General features: G+C 38.8%; 2 protein-coding genes across 6 annotated transcripts in view; one reads left to right on the top strand and one right to left on the bottom strand.

Moving 5' to 3' along the window:
* Positions 1-63: 63 nt before the first annotated feature.
* On the bottom strand, positions 64-1305 carry Iyd (Iodotyrosine deiodinase). Of its 2 annotated transcripts, XM_076768894.1 has the most exons (4): positions 1131-1305; positions 708-920; positions 334-650; positions 64-249 (listed from the first exon to the last, which is right to left on the bottom strand). In XM_076768894.1, exons 1-4 carry the CDS (start codon positions 1303-1305, stop codon positions 64-66), a joined length of 891 nt encoding a protein of 296 aa, XP_076625009.1. The 2 variants fall into 2 exon arrangements, with proteins under 2 accessions (XP_076625009.1, XP_076625008.1); XM_076768893.1 differs by having other exon boundaries at positions 334-920.
* A 793-nt stretch (positions 1306-2098) lies between these two features.
* The window catches only part of LOC143343710 (ribosomal protein S6 kinase alpha-5), a 36261-nt gene continuing 19511 nt past the window's right edge, over positions 2099-18848 (top strand). Inside the window, exons 1-2 of one of the 4 annotated variants that reach the window (XM_076768878.1) lie at positions 2099-2588; positions 11235-11678. In XM_076768878.1, coding sequence (XP_076624993.1) covers positions 11453-11678 — 226 coding nt within the window. In that variant the 5' untranslated portion in view covers positions 2099-2588; positions 11235-11452. Of the gene's footprint in view, positions 2589-5960; positions 6777-11234; positions 11679-18848 lie in introns of those variants that run through there. The other 3 variants (XM_076768877.1, XM_076768879.1, XM_076768880.1) reach the window with 3 other exon arrangements.

Here is an 18848-nt window from a genome sequence, read left to right as displayed (position 1 = left end):
TAAGCAAGCATAATTCTGACGGAGTATTAGACGCGAATCCACAATTTTGTTATTACGTATGCGTTAATCAATTTCGACTAAAATATCAGATAGAGGTTTTCGTTGAAGAGCGGGCACCGTAGCATCCTTTGCTGGATATCCAACTGGCAGTAGTACAACAAGCTTTTCATTAGGAGGACGTCCAAGAATGTTGCGGATAGCAGGTCCACAATTTAAAGGAGTAGAAGTCAGAGTTACCAAACCTGCATACTAGTTTTAAAGTTCATGTATTAAGATCCATACTATTCGTAGGGTACATGGTATAAGAAATTATAGTGTTATAACAATTATTACCTGTATAGCCGTAAGGAGAATACCACATGCCATGGATGTGCTTATTTCATTGTAATAGTGAACTTTTCTTTTTCCATTGGGCAAAATTCCGTAAGTTTGTTTAAATATGAGCAACAAGTAAGGAGCAGTGGTCAGATATTCTTTAATCCAATTAGTTTTTAATGGAAGTAAATCAGTGGTCCACTTTACTCCCATTCTTTGTTTGTAGTTTATTTCTTCTTCTTTCTCTACGATGCATCTTATTTGCTCCTTCACCTTTTGGTTTGATACCGCTACGAATGTCCATGGTTCTGTATGTGCACCACTAGGCGCAGTGCCTAAAACAGACTTAGATATATAAATAGCATTGTGAATGTAATTACATAATATTGTACCTGCAGCTTTTATTATCTCACGTATGACTTCTTTTGGTACGGGGTCTGGACTGAAAAATCTTATAGTTCTCCTAGCAGCTACTATTTTATAAAATTCAGATGCTCTACAGAGTATCTCTGCTTCAGAGAATTTTTTATATTCGTACAGAATATGTTCTAAGTCTTTTGGTAGTACAGGTTCCTCGCTATCTTCTAAACTTTCTTTGCTAGAGTCTAAATATTATTAGGTAATAACGTTTGGTTTCATTTCTATTAAAATATATTTTGAATAAATTATTATTGGGATTACCTATTAGTATATAGCTATAAAATTAAATGGATTTGACCTACTGTTAAATTAATTTGTATTTTAAATTATAATACGTTTTTGAACAATTCTAATTTCACGAATTCAAATCTGGTGGCAATAATGTCAAGTATTACCTTCTAGCTGCTCCATAGTATTATTTAAAATTTCAGATCTATTTTTGTCATTTTTAATGAAAAGGGCGCTCTTCTTCGATACTTTGTAAAATATTTTTAAAAAACTATAAGAAATAATACCGATCAGTACGTGGTGCCAGTATTTCGTCCAAAATGGTAACAATTCAGAAATCATTTTAAGAGAAATTCAAAATTCGTTTCGACGTTGAAATTGCCGTATTCTACTCGATTCTTTACACTATACAGAAGGTTAACATTAAGATAAGCGTTAATACGAGTGGTGGGATACATCTGACCTAAAACAATTGAGATTGTCATATTTTAAATGCACGATGTGCCCCATCACTCGCACTAAAACTGTGTAGATTTAATCATTCGTTTATTTCTATCAATCATTTACGATACAACGAAATATTTAAGTACTTGTGTTTTCAAAGTATCATGCCTAGCAAGTTTCTAATTTTTAAAGCGTGAACGAGAACGGAAAATTACAATTCTTATCGTACGATTGTAACGATCGAATCGGACATTTGTCGTTTACACATTTTCGTTTCGATACAAAAAGAAATACGATCTACAGAAAAACGTCTAATTACATTTTAAGCAATATACGATAACGATTTAATTATTCAGCGTAAGGAACTCAGGCTATTAAGAATTACGATAAATTCATTGACGCTGGCTTAGACAATGACTTTTATTAACATCTTACTATTGTTAAAGACTTGTTATTACAAATAAAGTCACTGTTTACTTTTAACGATTTATTATTTATTTCGTAAAGCATCGTGAACCATTATTCGCCTCCTTCGTGATTATCTTACGAAGAAAGTGATCGTTCGTTTCTCAACCGAACAGATTGCATTTAATAATAGAGGATGATTAAGAATGCTTTTGCTATAGCGGCGGTACGCCGACATCATCTTATTGCTACGGTCGGTAATCGGTCGACAGTACTGACGCACCAACCGAAGCAGTCGGTGTCGTTCATTGCGCGATGCGGATGCGCAGTATCGAAACGTGCGTGTCTTCGTTGTCCGTCAACACGGACGGGACAAAAATCGTGGCAATCATGTAAAACACGATGTCGACGCGAATTTTTCGGATCGTTTGTCGATTCTTTCAATGATCGGTACGATCGGTGTCTCCGTGCACGCACGCACATACGATTACATTCGTTAATTGTACTTGTCAACGAAATTGTGTCGCGCGTATACGTCGCGTACGGTCGACGCGTACGTTTCGCGAACGAAGAAGAGCAATCGTCGAGCCGTACATTTCGCGAAATGTGTTTTCGTTGAGGAAGACTGGATTGCATCGCGAGTGACATCCAAGTTTAACCAGTCAAGAGGGGAATGGAGAACGCCATGCAGCCACCACTTCCACCGCCACCCCCACCCTCGGAAATCCTTGGAAATACCAGCACAGAACAAACGGTCACCCATGTCTTGACATTTGGTATGTTGCATTATGTTTCTCGTACGTTTTGACACGATCATGGAAAAGATAAATTGCTTATCGTCGATTACGATAGCGTACAATCGATTGGCATTTCAATAATTGATAATATTAGTTTCCGCTACGTACAATCGATCACGAAAATATTCGAATAACAGTATAGTTTTGACACTATCCTGTGTATATTAACATATTGCTAACCAATCGAGGAAATGTCTCCCTTTGCGGCTTACCGCGTTTTTCTAATTTACAAACATGTATAAACATTGTTCTTATACCAACTGTATGCTATCTCAAGTTAAAAATAACATTAAGAGGACCTAGATAAGAGTTAATTTTCTAGTGAAACTCTTTTCATAGCTCTAGTAGAACTTAAGTCTCTCTCTCTCCATGTTTGTATCACTCTTTGCTAATTAGTAATTTAAAATGATGAAATGTTTGTTTGAAATTCCAATTTATCTCCTATTTGAGGAGAAACACACTCCTATAACAGCTGGAAGGAAGAGGACAAGTGTGGGTATAGTCAAAGCAGTGAGAAAATTGTAAGTCCCAATAGTAGATTTCTAACAATGCGAGGTATATTCCTTTTCACAGAGTGTGTGAGTTAAAATTTGTTCTCAACATTTTTGGCGAAGACAAATATATTGACATTTTAAAACACTGATTAGAGAAGTTTGCTACAAGCACAAAAATTGGAGGAAGATTTAAGTTTTATTAAGACAACAATCTAAACCACAAAGCATGGGTTGTCCAAAAATTCTTATTATATCATTGTATAATACCTTACAACCATTTATACAATTTCCTGATCTAATCCCTATTGAATCAGAAAATTTGAAAAAACGATAATAAATTTAAAAACCATTAAGTTTTAATTAAATAATTACTCTTTGTACATTGAAAGATACACAATCAACTGCATAATGGAAGAATTATGCAGCAGGTTAGAATTGTATTTTATGTTGGAAATATTATATAAATTTTTTTCATAATTTTCCTTACTGTTTGAAGATTATATAATATGATTTACTGATAGGTGTGCAAGGTTATGTTAAAATCATTTTTATTCTTTACAGTTGACACAAAATTGTTTTATTAGATGATTGAATGTGAAAATTATGGAAAATATATTTTAAGTTTGTAATATCCTGATAAGAATGCAAACATCTTTCTTTTCTGTAAGCAAAGGAAAAATTTGTACACACAGTTTCCAGACAACAGAAACAATACATGCGTGTGAATTTCTAAATTTAATGGCCAGAAGGTTGCATGCAACATTAGCTCCTATTTATTGATTAATGAAATAGAATCACACAACTATAGTAATGAAATGCTTACCACCCTTTATTGGCACAAACAAGAGAGTTTAAAGTAAATCTCCTGTCTTTTACAATTAGATTTTTGTAATGTACATTACATGTTAGTCATATTTTATTAACCTATTAGAACTGTTGGAACCATTTTTTTACCGGGACTAAAATTTACTTGAGTATCCCAATTGCAATTTAAAGAAAGATAATTTTATATATAATGGGTTAGCGTAACCTTCCTTTATACTTTGAATTGATTGAATGCATGTACCTTATTTATTATTTAATTTATTGATTTAAAAAACTACATATATCAGAACTGCTTCTGAATATTGTTGAAAATGTTTTCTTTGAAGAAAGAGAGAACGAAAAATGTGGTAATTCGTACATCATGTAATAGTTATTGCGTAATAGTTATGAAGTATTCGCAATGTTTCGGGAAAATTGCATTCGTAACTAACAAATTTTCAACCCAAAGACTTTCGAGGTTAACATTGTTGTATCATAGAAGTTCGATTGTAATTTAATTATCTGCCTATGATATCCTATTAATGGGATTCTCCTTAACTCGAGGCACAATAACAACATACAAGGAAACGGTCACGATACATTTAAAAATAAATAATTGCATTTAGTGTTTACATTTCCGTCTCCGTGCATGTGCATTAATGCGTGCGATTAATTATCGACGGAGGCGCAGCTTTATCGATCGAATCGGCATTTCGTTTATCAACGATCGATATATATCTACCGACATGGTTCGTGTATGTTAGTTTTTAATTTGTATCAATTAAGGTAAAAAACCCAATTACCGTCATTCTAGCTATTTTATTTTTCAATAAAAATTTTACATATTGCATAATATTTTTTTATGTAATGTTCTATAAACAACACTAAAGTATTGCCAAATATCGTTTGTTAATGGGTCTTTTACCTTCACAGTATTCGATCGGGTAACAATAATTGCATTAGGGATGACGGTAATAGCTTCCACATTGTTTTTTCATAATTATTGAATATATAAACGAAAATAGAGATTTTTAGAGTCGTATTATTTTTTTTTTGCAATAGAGACATCGAATAATAACAGATACAAGAAAATACACGTTTTTGATAAATAAATAATAAAAACAGTGCAACGAAGTCATAGTCGATCGTTCGAATGACGATAATTAGGTCTTTTATCCTATATCTTGAGTTATCGTCGCATTATATATATATAAGCCTATTCGTCCATGAATATTTATAGTAATTAATGGTATGCCGTAACGCACGAATGATGTGGGTCCTAACGATACGCGTACATATACCATGAATCATAAACGTTGCTCGTGTTCTTCGAAGGCGCATGCCTCTACCATAGTACTTCGAACTCTCTTCAGTGTTGCCCAACTACGATACTCTTTCCTTATCCTTAGCCAACATTATCTAGCCACTTAAGTTACAACACATGGTAGGGGAACACGATTCGGAGGGGACACGATACATACGATTCACGATGTTCGGATTTTCTTCGATCACGCTGCAACGATTTTTTGTACCATCGAAACACAGTTATTCGTCACGTAAAAAAAGAAACACACGTGCACGAAAAACTTCAACAATAAACATAAACCCCCTTTATAACCGTCCTTACTTATTCAAGAAGTCTCGAGAAATATAGGAAGCGTAACCGTTGTATGTAAGTATACAATTTCTCGCACTATGTTATTATTATACGGCTTTATTGCATACGTAGTGTACGTATATTGCCATACGAAGAATAACTTATTATACAAACGTAAAAGATTAAAATAAGACAAATCCGAATGGGATTTGAGCTCTCGCACAAAAGGAGCAGTAGTTTGGTCATTGTACCGTGGACTTCAATGTGTATCGTTACACTATATCAGTTAGAAGAAAGCGTCATTACGATAATCGAACAATATTACTTAAATTTGAATTTTTAAACACCGCTGCGTTGTAAATGGAAACAAAGCTGTAGGATACGTTTTTCCGCGAGTGTACACCTAGGAAACGGTTAATTCGATTCTTGTGGAATCGGGAAATAAGATTAGCCAGTATTACGCAACGAGTCGGGCACCGGGTACGCTTGATCCGTTAGTGGGCGGGTCTCGGTGTTTTCCAAATCAGCTGTTAGTCGCCGGTGAAGGGTGACTCGTCGGCTCCGTAGTGGGGGGCGGGCGTCAGTCGACTGCGAGACTCGGCCCGGTGCGCATCGTGTGTCTTGTTATCGTGCGCGCCTCATCTCACACTCTGTGCGCGTACACAACACAGAGAGCTTTGTGCGCGCACGTCGTAACACCGTACCCACCGTGTTTGTGGCTGTGCAACGTGTTCCCACCGAGTGAAAGTGGAACGAGCCGTCGCGAAGGGACTTTTCAAAAAGTCACGCTTCGATATTTCACGAGGTGCACGGCGGTTAATATCGTTCGCGCGACGTCGAAAAGCCAAGAGGCAACGTGTGTCGCGCGAATACGCGTCGTGACAGCTTAAACGCGCCGCGGGCCCGTCGCGTTTCAAGTGCAACGTTTTTGCGACGTGCAAGGCGGTCCATTAGCGGTCGCCTCGCGAAACCATATGCTCCAACGGTGGTACACCTAGTGGAAACTTACGTGTACGCGGACCCAGGGGTACGAACGTGGTGTCCGATTGAGTATTTAAAAATAAATACCAACGCGAAGCCCTTCGTTCCGTTTCGGGGCGGTTCGATCGGTTTGAACGAAGGGACACCGTGCTGCTTGGCACGGCGGAACACGTGGCACACTGGTTTCGTGGGAGAATACGTGCGCGTTTGGTGTTCTTCCTGAAGCGAGGCGAGACAGATCGGATATATTCGCAAAGGTGGCCAAGGCCGAGGCTGTGCTCTCCGTACAAGGTACGCGACTTAAGTGTGTCAGTAGGATAACGATGCCAATCCGTTTCGTTCGAGCCGACACTTTTGCCTGACTCGGCGAAGGAATTGGAACACGACTGCATAACCAGAGAAAGGGATTGCGACACGACTTTTGATACACGTTTTTCGCGGTGTGAACAAAAAGAGAAAAAAAAAAGAGAGAAAGAAGAATATAGGTTGCTTTCGAGCCTCGCCGCGTCGTCGGTTGCGTCACGAGGGGCACGATCGACGTAAGACGAGAAAATCGAGGCGAAAATAAGTAGCGTGTACGCTGGGCGATATCGATTTAACCGGTTCCCCATCGGATATACGCAAATATATTGACCGGTTGGTAAACGATTGTTCGATTGGTAGCCGGGTTGCACGTATAACACGGTTACGGTTAACCCGATACAGGCGTAATTCTATTAACAGTGTTTCGTTCGATGTATACACTCAATTGCTGTGTAGTTAGGCTATCTAAGATATAAGGAAAGTCGTTTAGTGCGGAGGGGAAACCCGACTAGTGGAGTCGAATCTTCTTTCAGACTATTAGCCGTAGAATCTTCAAGGTCACCTTGATTTTTTAATAAATTCACCTTCGTACATTTTTAGTCGATTCGACTGTATTTATTATGCGACTCAAGATGAATTCCGTGAGCTAAATGACATGCATTTTTGAACAATCCCTTTCGAGATATTTCCATGAACGCTCACGACGACTTAGTCACCGCTTTCAGCTTGAAACAGTGATTCTCAGTGTGCCTTTACGTTGACTATGCTCCATGCAAAGATAGCAACGTTTTATTCGAATAATACAGAGCACTTTATTCGTTTATCGAATAAAGTTAGAACTTTACTTTTTAGATTAAAAATGCATATTGTTTACCTTCGTATAAAATTATACGATGACGTGAAAAGATACTTTTAGATTTTGCTCAATAGTTATTTATTTTAAGTGGAAAAAACGAAACTACCATATTCATTTATTTCGAGCGACTCCTTTCGACATTTTAATTTTAATCGTTCGAGCATTTATATTTATTACCATTATAGTCATTGTATGTAACAGTATTATTGGCATTAGTATTAGCTTAAAATAATTGTCGCGCCCTTGATCGATTCAGCAGAGTGAACCAAACACCAGGGGAAGAAGCGATACTTTCAATTATATTTAATTCAATACTTAATGTTTGATACTTTTATAATATGAAGTTTGAGAAACGCTACCGTACTGAACCTTAGTACTGTACTGTAATAAAAGTATACCATTATAGAGTCATAATATGAAGTATAAATTATACTCTTAGCGAGGTCGTGTAATTTTCAGCGGTAGAAAAAGTTTTCTCTTAGTTAAGCTGTTACAGCCGATACATAGACACATCTATAATTAATTAACTACGTTTTATAGGTTAATTATACAAGTACCTACTTATACGTTTAACGAATCATAATTGTATTACCCGGCTACTAATCGTTCAAGGTAGTTCTTACCCGGACATCCGGTTATCCGATTTCCAAGACCTCCAGCGTACATGGTACATTAGATATTAGAGGAACGAAGTGAAACACTTATCGACCAGTTCTTATCTGCCGTCGAACGGACAGTTAAGTACGATACGTGAAAAACACGATCGGTTTTACGAGTCCCGGGATCGAACGAACGAAACTTTGCTCCTAGGGAACAAAAACCGAGGGAATTCTCCATGACCAGCAATAATATTCTCTTTATTGGGTTGTAATACACGAGAAATGTCCGTTTCCGTAACAAAACAGCCCTGCGAATCAGTGTGTTCGTTATTTGAGGTTAGACTGTTTTACCGACAGTCACACGAGGCTCTATTTTCGTTATACAAATCTCAACTCAATTTTCATTTTTAACTTGTAGTTTTTTAAAAACCTAAATACGCGTCGAGACATTTTAAATACGTAGTCGACGAAAGGTACAGCTCGTTGAGGTTAGATTAGTAATGCTAGTTGTTATCATCGTGTACGTGACACGTGATTTAGTGTCATCGCGAAGAAGGGCAGGTCAACGAAAGAATCGACGATCGGATCCTCGATCCAATGATAAAAAGAAACATTCTAGATAAGGTAAACGTACCAATTAACTGACCAGAACAAATGGCGTCTCAATATTTTGACTAATTTATATTATTTAATCGCATAGATGACTCGTTCTATGCAAAATATTTAGAGTAACATTAACGTTATGCGTAATATTCATGATATATTGCCTTGAAGTATTATGGCAGTCAGTTATCGATACGTTTACCTTAAAGTGGTAGTTCTTTCGCGCGTGTAAAGGTTAGGAAACTGTTTGGGAACGGCCATTTCTTATGTTACTGTCCAACGTGTTCGCAAAGAGCGTTCGACCTTTAGGGAATTGTTTACCGTAGACAACGCTGCTAGGCGTTCGCTGTTTTCCGGAACAAAATACCGCGGAATGACGCGCATGTTTTCCGCCTGACGCGTTTGAAATAATTTTATCTCCGATAAAGCGCATTGTTTACGCGACTGGTGCAACGTAGGCGTGCATATTCGACGTTTGTCCGTGAATCGTAAGTTTGTGGCCACTTTGAATGAAAATCGTACGATACGTGGGCCGTACTAAAAGTTTCGAAAATATTCACACATTGCATACTTATTATACTTATATACGAGGTTCGGTTATCAGTAGCGTAGAGGATGTTTAACAACATGTGGGCAGTTTGTAGTTTTTTTTTCTTCTGAATACCTCACTTTTTGTTGTATACAATATTGGTACAGTAGAGACGCGTTATTATTATTTGTTTAAAAACAAGTCGAAAGTATACGCAGAAATAGAATTTGTTATTGTGGCTTCTATGTACTTTAAAGCAACGATAGAAACGACGTGTATGGTCGAATATCGCTAAATGTCAGTTATAGTTGTTTATTTATTGCATATTGAAACCTCAGGTGGTATCAAACTTATAGCCAGAGCAATCGATAATGTTCAATTCTTCCACGTGTTGATTGCAACGTGCAGCACAAAAGCGTTGTTTACGGTAGATTTTCGAGAAATGCTTCAAACGTACTGAATATAAGTATTAGCAAATATTACCATTCATTAAAATCAATTAGCCGCTCAAGGTCACTGAGGTGTTATATTCCCACTACGTTACTTCATTGTTCCACTATAGTAATTCCTAGTTTCGAGTGACAATTTTTACATCGAATCATCTACCCTAGTTTGTACAAGGTGTCTCAGTAATCGTTGAAATCCTCTTTAGGTCGTATAATACAGGGTGTTCGGCTACTCCTGGGAAAAACTTTAATGAGAGATTCTAGAAGCCAAAATAAGACGAAAATCAAGAATACCAATTTGTTGATGGAGGCTTCGTTACAAAGTTATTAACGATTAAATTCAAAAATTTCAAATCGTTCTGAAAAAATTATTTTCGGTTACGGGGGTCAATTACAATCATTTTTGGTGAATAGACATACCCTCGAAATCCTACTCACTTTCGAGAAAAAAATTCAGTACTTGCGGAACTTTAAACGTTAATAACTTCTTAACGAAACCTCATTCAACAAATTGGTATTCTTGATTTTCGTCTTATTTTGGCCTCTATAATTTAAATCTGCAAGGATAAGAACAAGATTAAAGGTTAGAAATTACAGAATCTGTAAAACAAATTATTATAATATAATCAAATAAATTACATTCGAGAAACTCTTCTCCGAAGATTTATCCGATGCAGCAAACACCAATTATTCGTTTGAATTATTTATTATTTGGAATAAATTTGTTTTTACGACTTTTCGTTATCGATTAAATAACTTTGAAAATCTATCATTTATCGTCCTACGCTTTTCATCATTCACGTGTGTAGATTCAGTTATATTACGATTACTGGAACACCCTGTAAAATTTATTATTTTTCGTTATATCTTTATGGCAATACTATTAACGAATTGATAGGGTTCTCCCAATGAAAATGAATCCAAACACGACCCCATTCGGACCATTTTTAGTTACACGTAATTACAAAATTTTTAGGTTATCTATAATTAAAAACAGTACAAACTAGGTCGTGTTTGGACTCATTTTAACCGGGAGAGTCTCGCCAATCCATCTGTAATACTTTCGCGAAGATATAACGAAAACGATAAAATCTTCCACTTTTCAATGGAAGACTGTTGATTCACTGTTGATTCACTGTTGACGTTCCCATTCGCTTTCCTCGCCCGGCAACTCAAAGAGAGATACAGCAATTCGTGTTTTCGAGTGACCCCGTAGCGGTTCCAGTAACCGTGATTCACGTTTGTGGGAGTGGCCTTGAGCGGCCAATCGAGTTCGGCTCTACCATTATGGTGGGACGTAGAGATGCAGTCGCTTGAACTGAATTCCTTGCGCCAGAGTTGTGACCCCCCGGGGGGGAAAAGTCCCGAGAATCGACGAGATACTGAGTCGAGACGTTGTTGTTTGTGTCGAAGGATCGACAAGGCCCTCGCCGAGTCGCGAAGGAAATCAAATTCCGCGCGGACCACGGTGAAGACGAGGGGAGAGGACGGAGGAAGAAAATCGGACAAGAACGAGAACCGTGGCGGAGACGACCATGCAACGGTCACTCGGTTAACGCGTTCCTCGTCGTCGTCGCGTTATGCAGTGACGCCGCACGCGTGCAAAAAACCCCGGCGGGTCTGCCCGCGATATGCTGAAGTGTTGCGCGTCGCCGACCACCATGAAAAATCCAGAACACGAGAGCGGCTACTTCGAGGACGGCAGCGACGTGGAGACAGCCGTTGAGGAAACGATCGTCACCGAAGAAAGGAAGTATGGATCGGCCAGTTACTGTCTCGCCAAGGCCATCCACAGCCTCGACGTCAGGGACTCCAGCGAGCCAGTTTCCGATGACTACGAGGACAAATTCAATAGAGGTACGGACGCGTTACTTTACCCCAAACCGCCGATGTCCGATATATTCGACGCTCGTCACGACGCGTACAATAGATTATAACTTCATCCGCGGCAGTGCAAAGTTATAGATCATTCTTTAGTCCCGTGTTGCACAAATTTGTATCAAATATCGCCCATACTATGTCACATTTAGTTTTTGTTGATGATAGTACAATAGTGCACGGTTAACTTTCCACGATTCATCGCCCCCCTTTTCGTTCCTTCCGGAGTCTCGAGTTCAACGAAACCTGACCCAGCAGAAACGTAAAGGGAGTCCCAAATCGTGTAAAAGTTAACCGTGCATTGTTGGATGTCGTAAAAGAGCATTGGTTGCTTTTTGATCGCTCATAATGACTATGGTGGTTAATGATCTAATATTTCCCCTGAAATCATTACTAAAATCTTGAAATTGTAGGTCCCCGACTAATGACCAGTGTCGAAAGCCATTAAAAACAAGATAAAATTTTTTTGAAAAATAACTTATCGCGTGTGGTAGATGATTTCTTGTGAAAAAATGAGCCAAAACTGTACGATACATATTTTTCGTACGGGCCTTGCCTCTTAAGGAAATCGAATTCGGAAAACTATTGCATATGCGTGCGCATACGGCGCCAACGTTTCGGTGGTTCCCCATAAGAATTACTGCTCTATGACCTTCGAAGTCGTTTTTCTTGGAAACGATCGGTCGAACGGAAAATTTGTATTGCACATTTTTTACTTGTTTCGTCGTTTAGAATTATTCGACATTCAGACAATTTTCGAAAAATGCCATTTTCATGAAATGAAATTCGCCATTTCGTTTTGTTTTCTCAACTATCGAATTTGTATATCCTTTTCCTTCTCATGACGCATATATGCGTCATCCGTGCCCTGGCAAAGAATCTGAATGACGCAGATATGCGTCATCCGGTGCCATTAAATGGGTACAGCTTAGAAAATAATTATCTATCCCTTAAACAACGGTCAACGCGGTTTGGTTTCGGAAGTATTAAGATAAGTCTCTTGCACTTAAACCGTTGGTTGCAAGAATGTAACTAAATCTTATTCCGAATAAAGAGTAGAAAGCAACGAACAGGGTTTTATATAATTTTTAACGTATGTTCTACAAGTGTTCCGATATTATTAGATACTTGAAACTTCGAAATAATTATTCGTGAAAAGATTATTTGAAGTTTCCGGAGCAGACGACTCACTTTGTATGTCTTCCTTCGATGGGTATATACATATACAGGATGTGGTGAGTTTCGTAGCACATCCGACCAGGAAGTAACATTCCCTGTCTAAAAATAAATCAAAAGTGTTGAATAATATTTTTCCTCGTGAAGTTTCCTTTTCTGAGAAAACTTGAAATTTTATCAGAGCATCGCGCGTTATTACGCGTCTCGATATTCAAAGATTTCGAGACTTCAACAGCAAAAATTGTACGTTACGATATTTTGCTATATTTGTTACATAACTTTTCAATACATGATGTTTATCAGAATAATTTATGATATTTTCGCGCGCTAGGTATCCATTATCTTTGTCAGATGATAAACCGCTGAAAGTGTTTTCCTTATTGGTGCATAAACAATTGAGCACGATCGATAGTTTCGATAATTTATTGCTGAACAGAGGAAATAAATTCTCCTCGTAGTATAAAATTGTGTTAAATTACTATTCTAAACGTTATATAATATTTCATATGATATTTATTGCCATCGGCAGATAATACTGTTCCACAGGGAGCACCGTCATTATCTTACCAACAGAGGGCGTTCAAAGATATTTAAAATTATTTGTTCACAAATCTATAGCTCCGTTCGAAGGATTTTTAACTTCGAATAATCGATTTGAACGATGGAATTTGAAATAGTAATATTGAAATAGTAAAATATCTACAATTCAGATCGAACGCGTCGATAATCTATGTACGTATCTTATTATTTTGTGCATTCGTACCTTTTATTTTCCATTTTATTTCTTATTTCGATATTATCTCTCTCGTCCTTGACGATAATGTATGTGCATATCATATTTGAAAGTCAATAATATTGTGATTTATCATACATATTCGAATACGCGTATTATGTAGACATGTATACCTATAGAATTATGCAATAATTCCAGTATATTTTACCTTTACAATTTATCCAAAACTATATGCATCAGTTTGCATTGTACAGGGTGTTCGGCCACCTCTGGTAAAAATTTTAATGGAAAATTCTAGAGGCCAAAATAAGACGAAAATCAAGAATTTTAATTTCTCGATTGAGGGGTGGCCGAACACCCTGTATACCGACATATTCAGACTTCCCTGTTTTTTAAGATTGCAAAACAGAAAAACGATTTCCGTCGATTCGATCGAAAAGGTTAATTATTTCAATCGAATGTAGAGATTCGGATCCCCGGTGTTCCGTCGGTGAAGCCCCGCGCATTGGCGTAAGAAATCCGAGGACTCGATCGCTCGCCACATTGTGCGGTTTTTATTCCTGTTTTTTCCCCTCTCCTCGCGGTTTATATGCGTACATATATATTGGACGTCGATCTGGGCAACACGCGTCGACCGTGTGCGTACTTTCTCATCCGCATTCTTCTCCGAACGGTTGATCTCGAAGAAAGAAGCGAGAGAAGCGGTGCATATAATTGGGTCCAGTTCGCAGGGCCAGTTGTGTTGTGTCGCACCGGTCTCTCGAAGGACATATGGCGAACGCGCGCGAGACGGAAAAGAAACTCGAGTCGCAGATAACGAATTACTTTTCCTTTGTTCTCAAAAGAGCTATCACGTTACTTTATTTGAAAATAAGATTAAACCGTTATCATTTGTTCTTAACGCGTAGGCAGTTTTTTAAGGGGCGATTCTACGTTCTAAAATCAAATTCAGGAACGACAAATTACCTATACTTAAAACCCATTAGTAATCTAATATAAAAATACTGGACACGTTGGACATCGATCCGGGTAACGTGTACCGGTCGTGTGGAGACTTTTTTCATCCGAGGAAGAGACGGTGCATATAATTGGGTCCAGTTCGCTGGGCCAGTTGTGGTTGCATTGAGCGCACGAAGGACATACGGGCACAACGGAAAAGAAATCCGAGTCGGCGGATAATGCAACTGTTACGGGGCAGAAACCCGTTATGGAACGCCCCAAAACCAGTCTGTTTTCGATGAATCCGATTTTCTTCGCGGCGCATGGAAGACAGATTACGGATACCAGTCTCTTGAAACGCGAACTCAATCCGTTCCGGGTCCGAGGACATTTAAACTACCGCGATCTAACTATTGCATAATAAATTCGAAAGTCACAGTTGCAGCGGTTTTTACAAAACCAATTAAAACAATATGCAGTTTCAATTTAGAGAATTTTTTGAATTTATTAGAAATTCTCCTAAAAATTTTCTTCTAAAAATGTCATAGTATTATGAAATTGTGTACACACATAGTAAATAATTAACACCTTATCGTTGGTCTTCAAAAGCTGCAAAAAGAATAATTCTGCTACGCTATTTTTTCGACTACTTTTATTGCTATGGAAACAAAAATGAGTCAAAAAGTCTCTACTATACCGTAAATATCTGAGTTTTTCATTCGAGTCGAAAGCACGTATTTGGAAGTACGAAATCGATCGATGAGCGTCTCCGGGAGTAGCCATTTTCAGGGCCCTGAATCGAAAGTGATAAATAACATCAGCTTTGTTCCGCAAACATCGCGTTTGCCAGCCTCGTAATAAATTTATAGATATTTCCGGGCGATACTCGTTGCTCGACAACGCCGCTGTTTGCGATAGAAATATATTGGACGTTTCTGAAACGTATAATGCGTCGTCTAGTCGGCCACCGATAACCGGAAAAGATGGAGCACCCGATCTCCCTCCCCCGTCTTCGAATCTGTTCGCTGCGTGCATTTTTTTTCTTTTTCTCCGCGTCTCGATGCAACGAGAGACACGTTGCACCTGTTAGACATGTAATACGCCCGCGTATTATGTCATACCTGACTCGAGCTATCTCCACGGCTACAATTATGCCTTCCATATTGCTCGCCGCCTGTTTTGTTAACAGTGTGTACGAGGCGTCGTACATCTGGTTGTGTAATCTTAGATCGTCGGCTCTGGGGACACGTTGGCTACTTTAAATCCCGATTCGCGACAAATTCTTAACCACCATTTACCACCGAGGATAGAAATTATTTTCGAAAATAATTTTTCCTCGATTGAGTTCCTCGTAAAAATATCATTTGGTAGCTATCCATAATTTATTAATGTATTTATTATTACCACGTAATTTCAGTGTGGTAAGAGCTACAAAGAAGACGAAATTCGCCAGAATTTTAAACTCATTGCTAACCTAACCGGACGTCTATCGTGGTTACACTGCGTGAGGCGAACGCAGTTTATTTGGATTCGAACAACGCCATTACCACTTGTGTGCAGTGGAATTTTAATGCGACTCCCCTTGCACTGTAGCAATTTAACGACACTCATCCTCGTGTGTTGAAAGATGTACGTGGCGTTGGGGTATATTGTATTTAAAGTTTAGTATTCCTTCTATGAACGAAGAAAGGAAGAGGCAGCCAAAAGGTCAGAGTATTGTAAATAAGGCGATCGAAGCGTAGTAAAATCTTTCAACGGAAATTCTAGTAATGAAGTCCGCGTTAGCGCCATCTACGAGTAACGGGTTACTGACGTTTGAAAGAAAAATAAAAACCACTATGCACGGAGAATGAAATATTTATTCAGAAGAAAAAATAAGCGATTAAAAAAATTTCTCGATAGAAACGACCTTACGTAACCGCCATCTCTTTACACCAAACCAATCTGCACGAACGTTTCCTTGGAAATACTAAACGACGATCGAAGTCGGGCCAATTGCAAAGTGGTTTATTCGGGCCGTATCGCCGTGCAAATAGAATTAAAATAATCGCCGCGATGCTGGAAGCGACATCAACAAGTACCTCGTTAAAGTATCTCGTGGAATCAATTCGCTTCTCGTTTATTTATTAACCTTTGTACCATAAACGGCCGGATTAATATCGCATAGTCATTCCTCGCGATTTGAAGTTCGTTCCGTACACTCGACGCGAGACTTGTTTCCAGAAACAAATTCGTGGGATTAACGACGAAGGTTGCGTGAATGGCACGGTCACGTTTCGTCAACGTGCTAACGCACGTTTGTAAAACGTTCGCGTATCTGTTAAATGTCCATTGAATACCGCGGCTTGTGTGTTAATATTGATTTGTTACGAATTTATATTTAGACACCACGCGAACTTACCTTGAAACGAGTTATTTATCCTTCGTCGTTTCCCTGTTCGGCGCATGCTTGGCGGAAATACGTTTCGGAAAGCTGTTTCACCGCGGTTGTCACTGTAACGCATAATAATTCGTCCTTTAGACTCTAGGATACCTTTCGATCTACTTTACTTTGCAAGTTTTTTAGTCATTTCGACGCTTGCGTTGACTCGTTCGTATCGAAGATGGAAAATCGAAATTTCACCTAGCGTCATAACCTCACTTTTCGATCGAGCCTCGTGCATTGTTCCGTTCTGCACAGCTTGGATCAGCGGCGACACGTGGACGTACAGACTGGTTTCCACTTTCGTTCGTAAGAGGCACATTACGAGGAAGCGTTTCGTCATGCAGTTAACAAATTTTTGTCGCGTGGGTCACCGTGGCTTACTTTCTCATTTAGGTCGGTTAATGCTTTCGTTGTTCGTCGATACATTATCGTATATTTTAATACATCGGTAACCTGTTCCTTACCGCTCGAGTAACCGGATGATAATCTCGTTAAACTAGATTACACTTAACACGCTGACTGCCATGGTGGTCACTGGTGACCGGCACTTTAAACTTAATTACGAATGCCGTCAAATAGTACTAGGAAACTATTGTTCTGAAACATTTTATTCGTGCAATAGATAACCAATAAAACCCAACGTGTAAGTTATTTATTCGTAACCCTGATTCGATCGAACGGTTAAATTTTTATATCCGTTCGGAATTATTCATACAACGAGTAACGGTTAAACGTTGCATCCCTCGCTCGTTATTCGAAATATCTATCCAGATTAGAAGTTTAGCTCGTCTCTGCAGGCCGTTTACAACTTGCACGATGTAGGTGGTATATTATTACGAGACACTTCGTAATATCATTAATATTCTACCGTCGCGTGGGTTACCAAATGACCCACGCTCGACATTTCGTTTAAGTTGGTCGATATTTACAGCGTGGCGAGGCAGTCACATTATCGTAGGACACCGCACGTGGCGATATGCCTCCTAGTAACGAAAGTGGAAACCAGTTTTAAAGGGTAACCCACCGGTGACCCTGCTGGTACATTAACGGCGATTACTATACGTTCGTTACGGTTAACTATGTTATCGTTTGTTTCGCAGCGACAACAAATAATTACGTTCGCCTCGTTCGTAGTCGGCGTTTATAACTGTTTCGCGCCCCATTGTCCTCGACGAGCGTTTCCGTCGCGAAGGTTTCTTTACAGCCACCTCCGCGGTTTCGATACCGGATTCGGTATGGCCATTTTCTTTTTATCTCGCCTTAATTAAGCGAGGCAATAGTTGCGTTCGTACGACGAAACTTTGCCCCCGCACGTGTACCGGTACACGTGCACGATTTACCTGGCGTCGAGGCAAGGAAGAGGAATGCGTGTAACGCAAGGCAGTACCGTATCAAATAACGGTTGTGCCACGGTAAACCGACCGTGCATGCCCATTTATACTGTTTTCACGAAGGGCGTATCGAGTGACTCGCTCGGAACCATTCAAAATTATCAAAAACTCTTGCACGTTCTATGAATCGACGATAAACTGCTCGAAACAGTTAGGAAATCGCGAACCAGGTTTCACAGACGACGGAGTTGCTGTGCATTTAACGTAATAATATTTTACTTTCCGTGCAGCATAGAGTTATTATTAATATTCCCCGATTTTATTTTTTTTTTTTTAAATTTGAGAAACATTAGGAAACAAAGAATTAATGGCCTTCGAAACGAAGTGAATATTTCGGTGTAGTGTTTGGCGAAGTTTGCGGACACAGCAATCGTGACCTTTACGTTCTCTAGTTTCGTACCGTTAGATACATTTTATGGTCAGTACTAGCGATTCGATTGATCCCCTGAATTATGCCGATGAATTTGCTGAAATATGTCGATCGA

Source organism: Colletes latitarsis, chromosome 7, assembly GCF_051014445.1.
Source record: "Colletes latitarsis isolate SP2378_abdomen chromosome 7, iyColLati1, whole genome shotgun sequence".
Lineage (NCBI taxonomy): Eukaryota > Metazoa > Arthropoda > Insecta > Hymenoptera > Colletidae > Colletes > Colletes latitarsis.
This window is presented reverse-complemented; position numbering and strand designations above follow the sequence as displayed.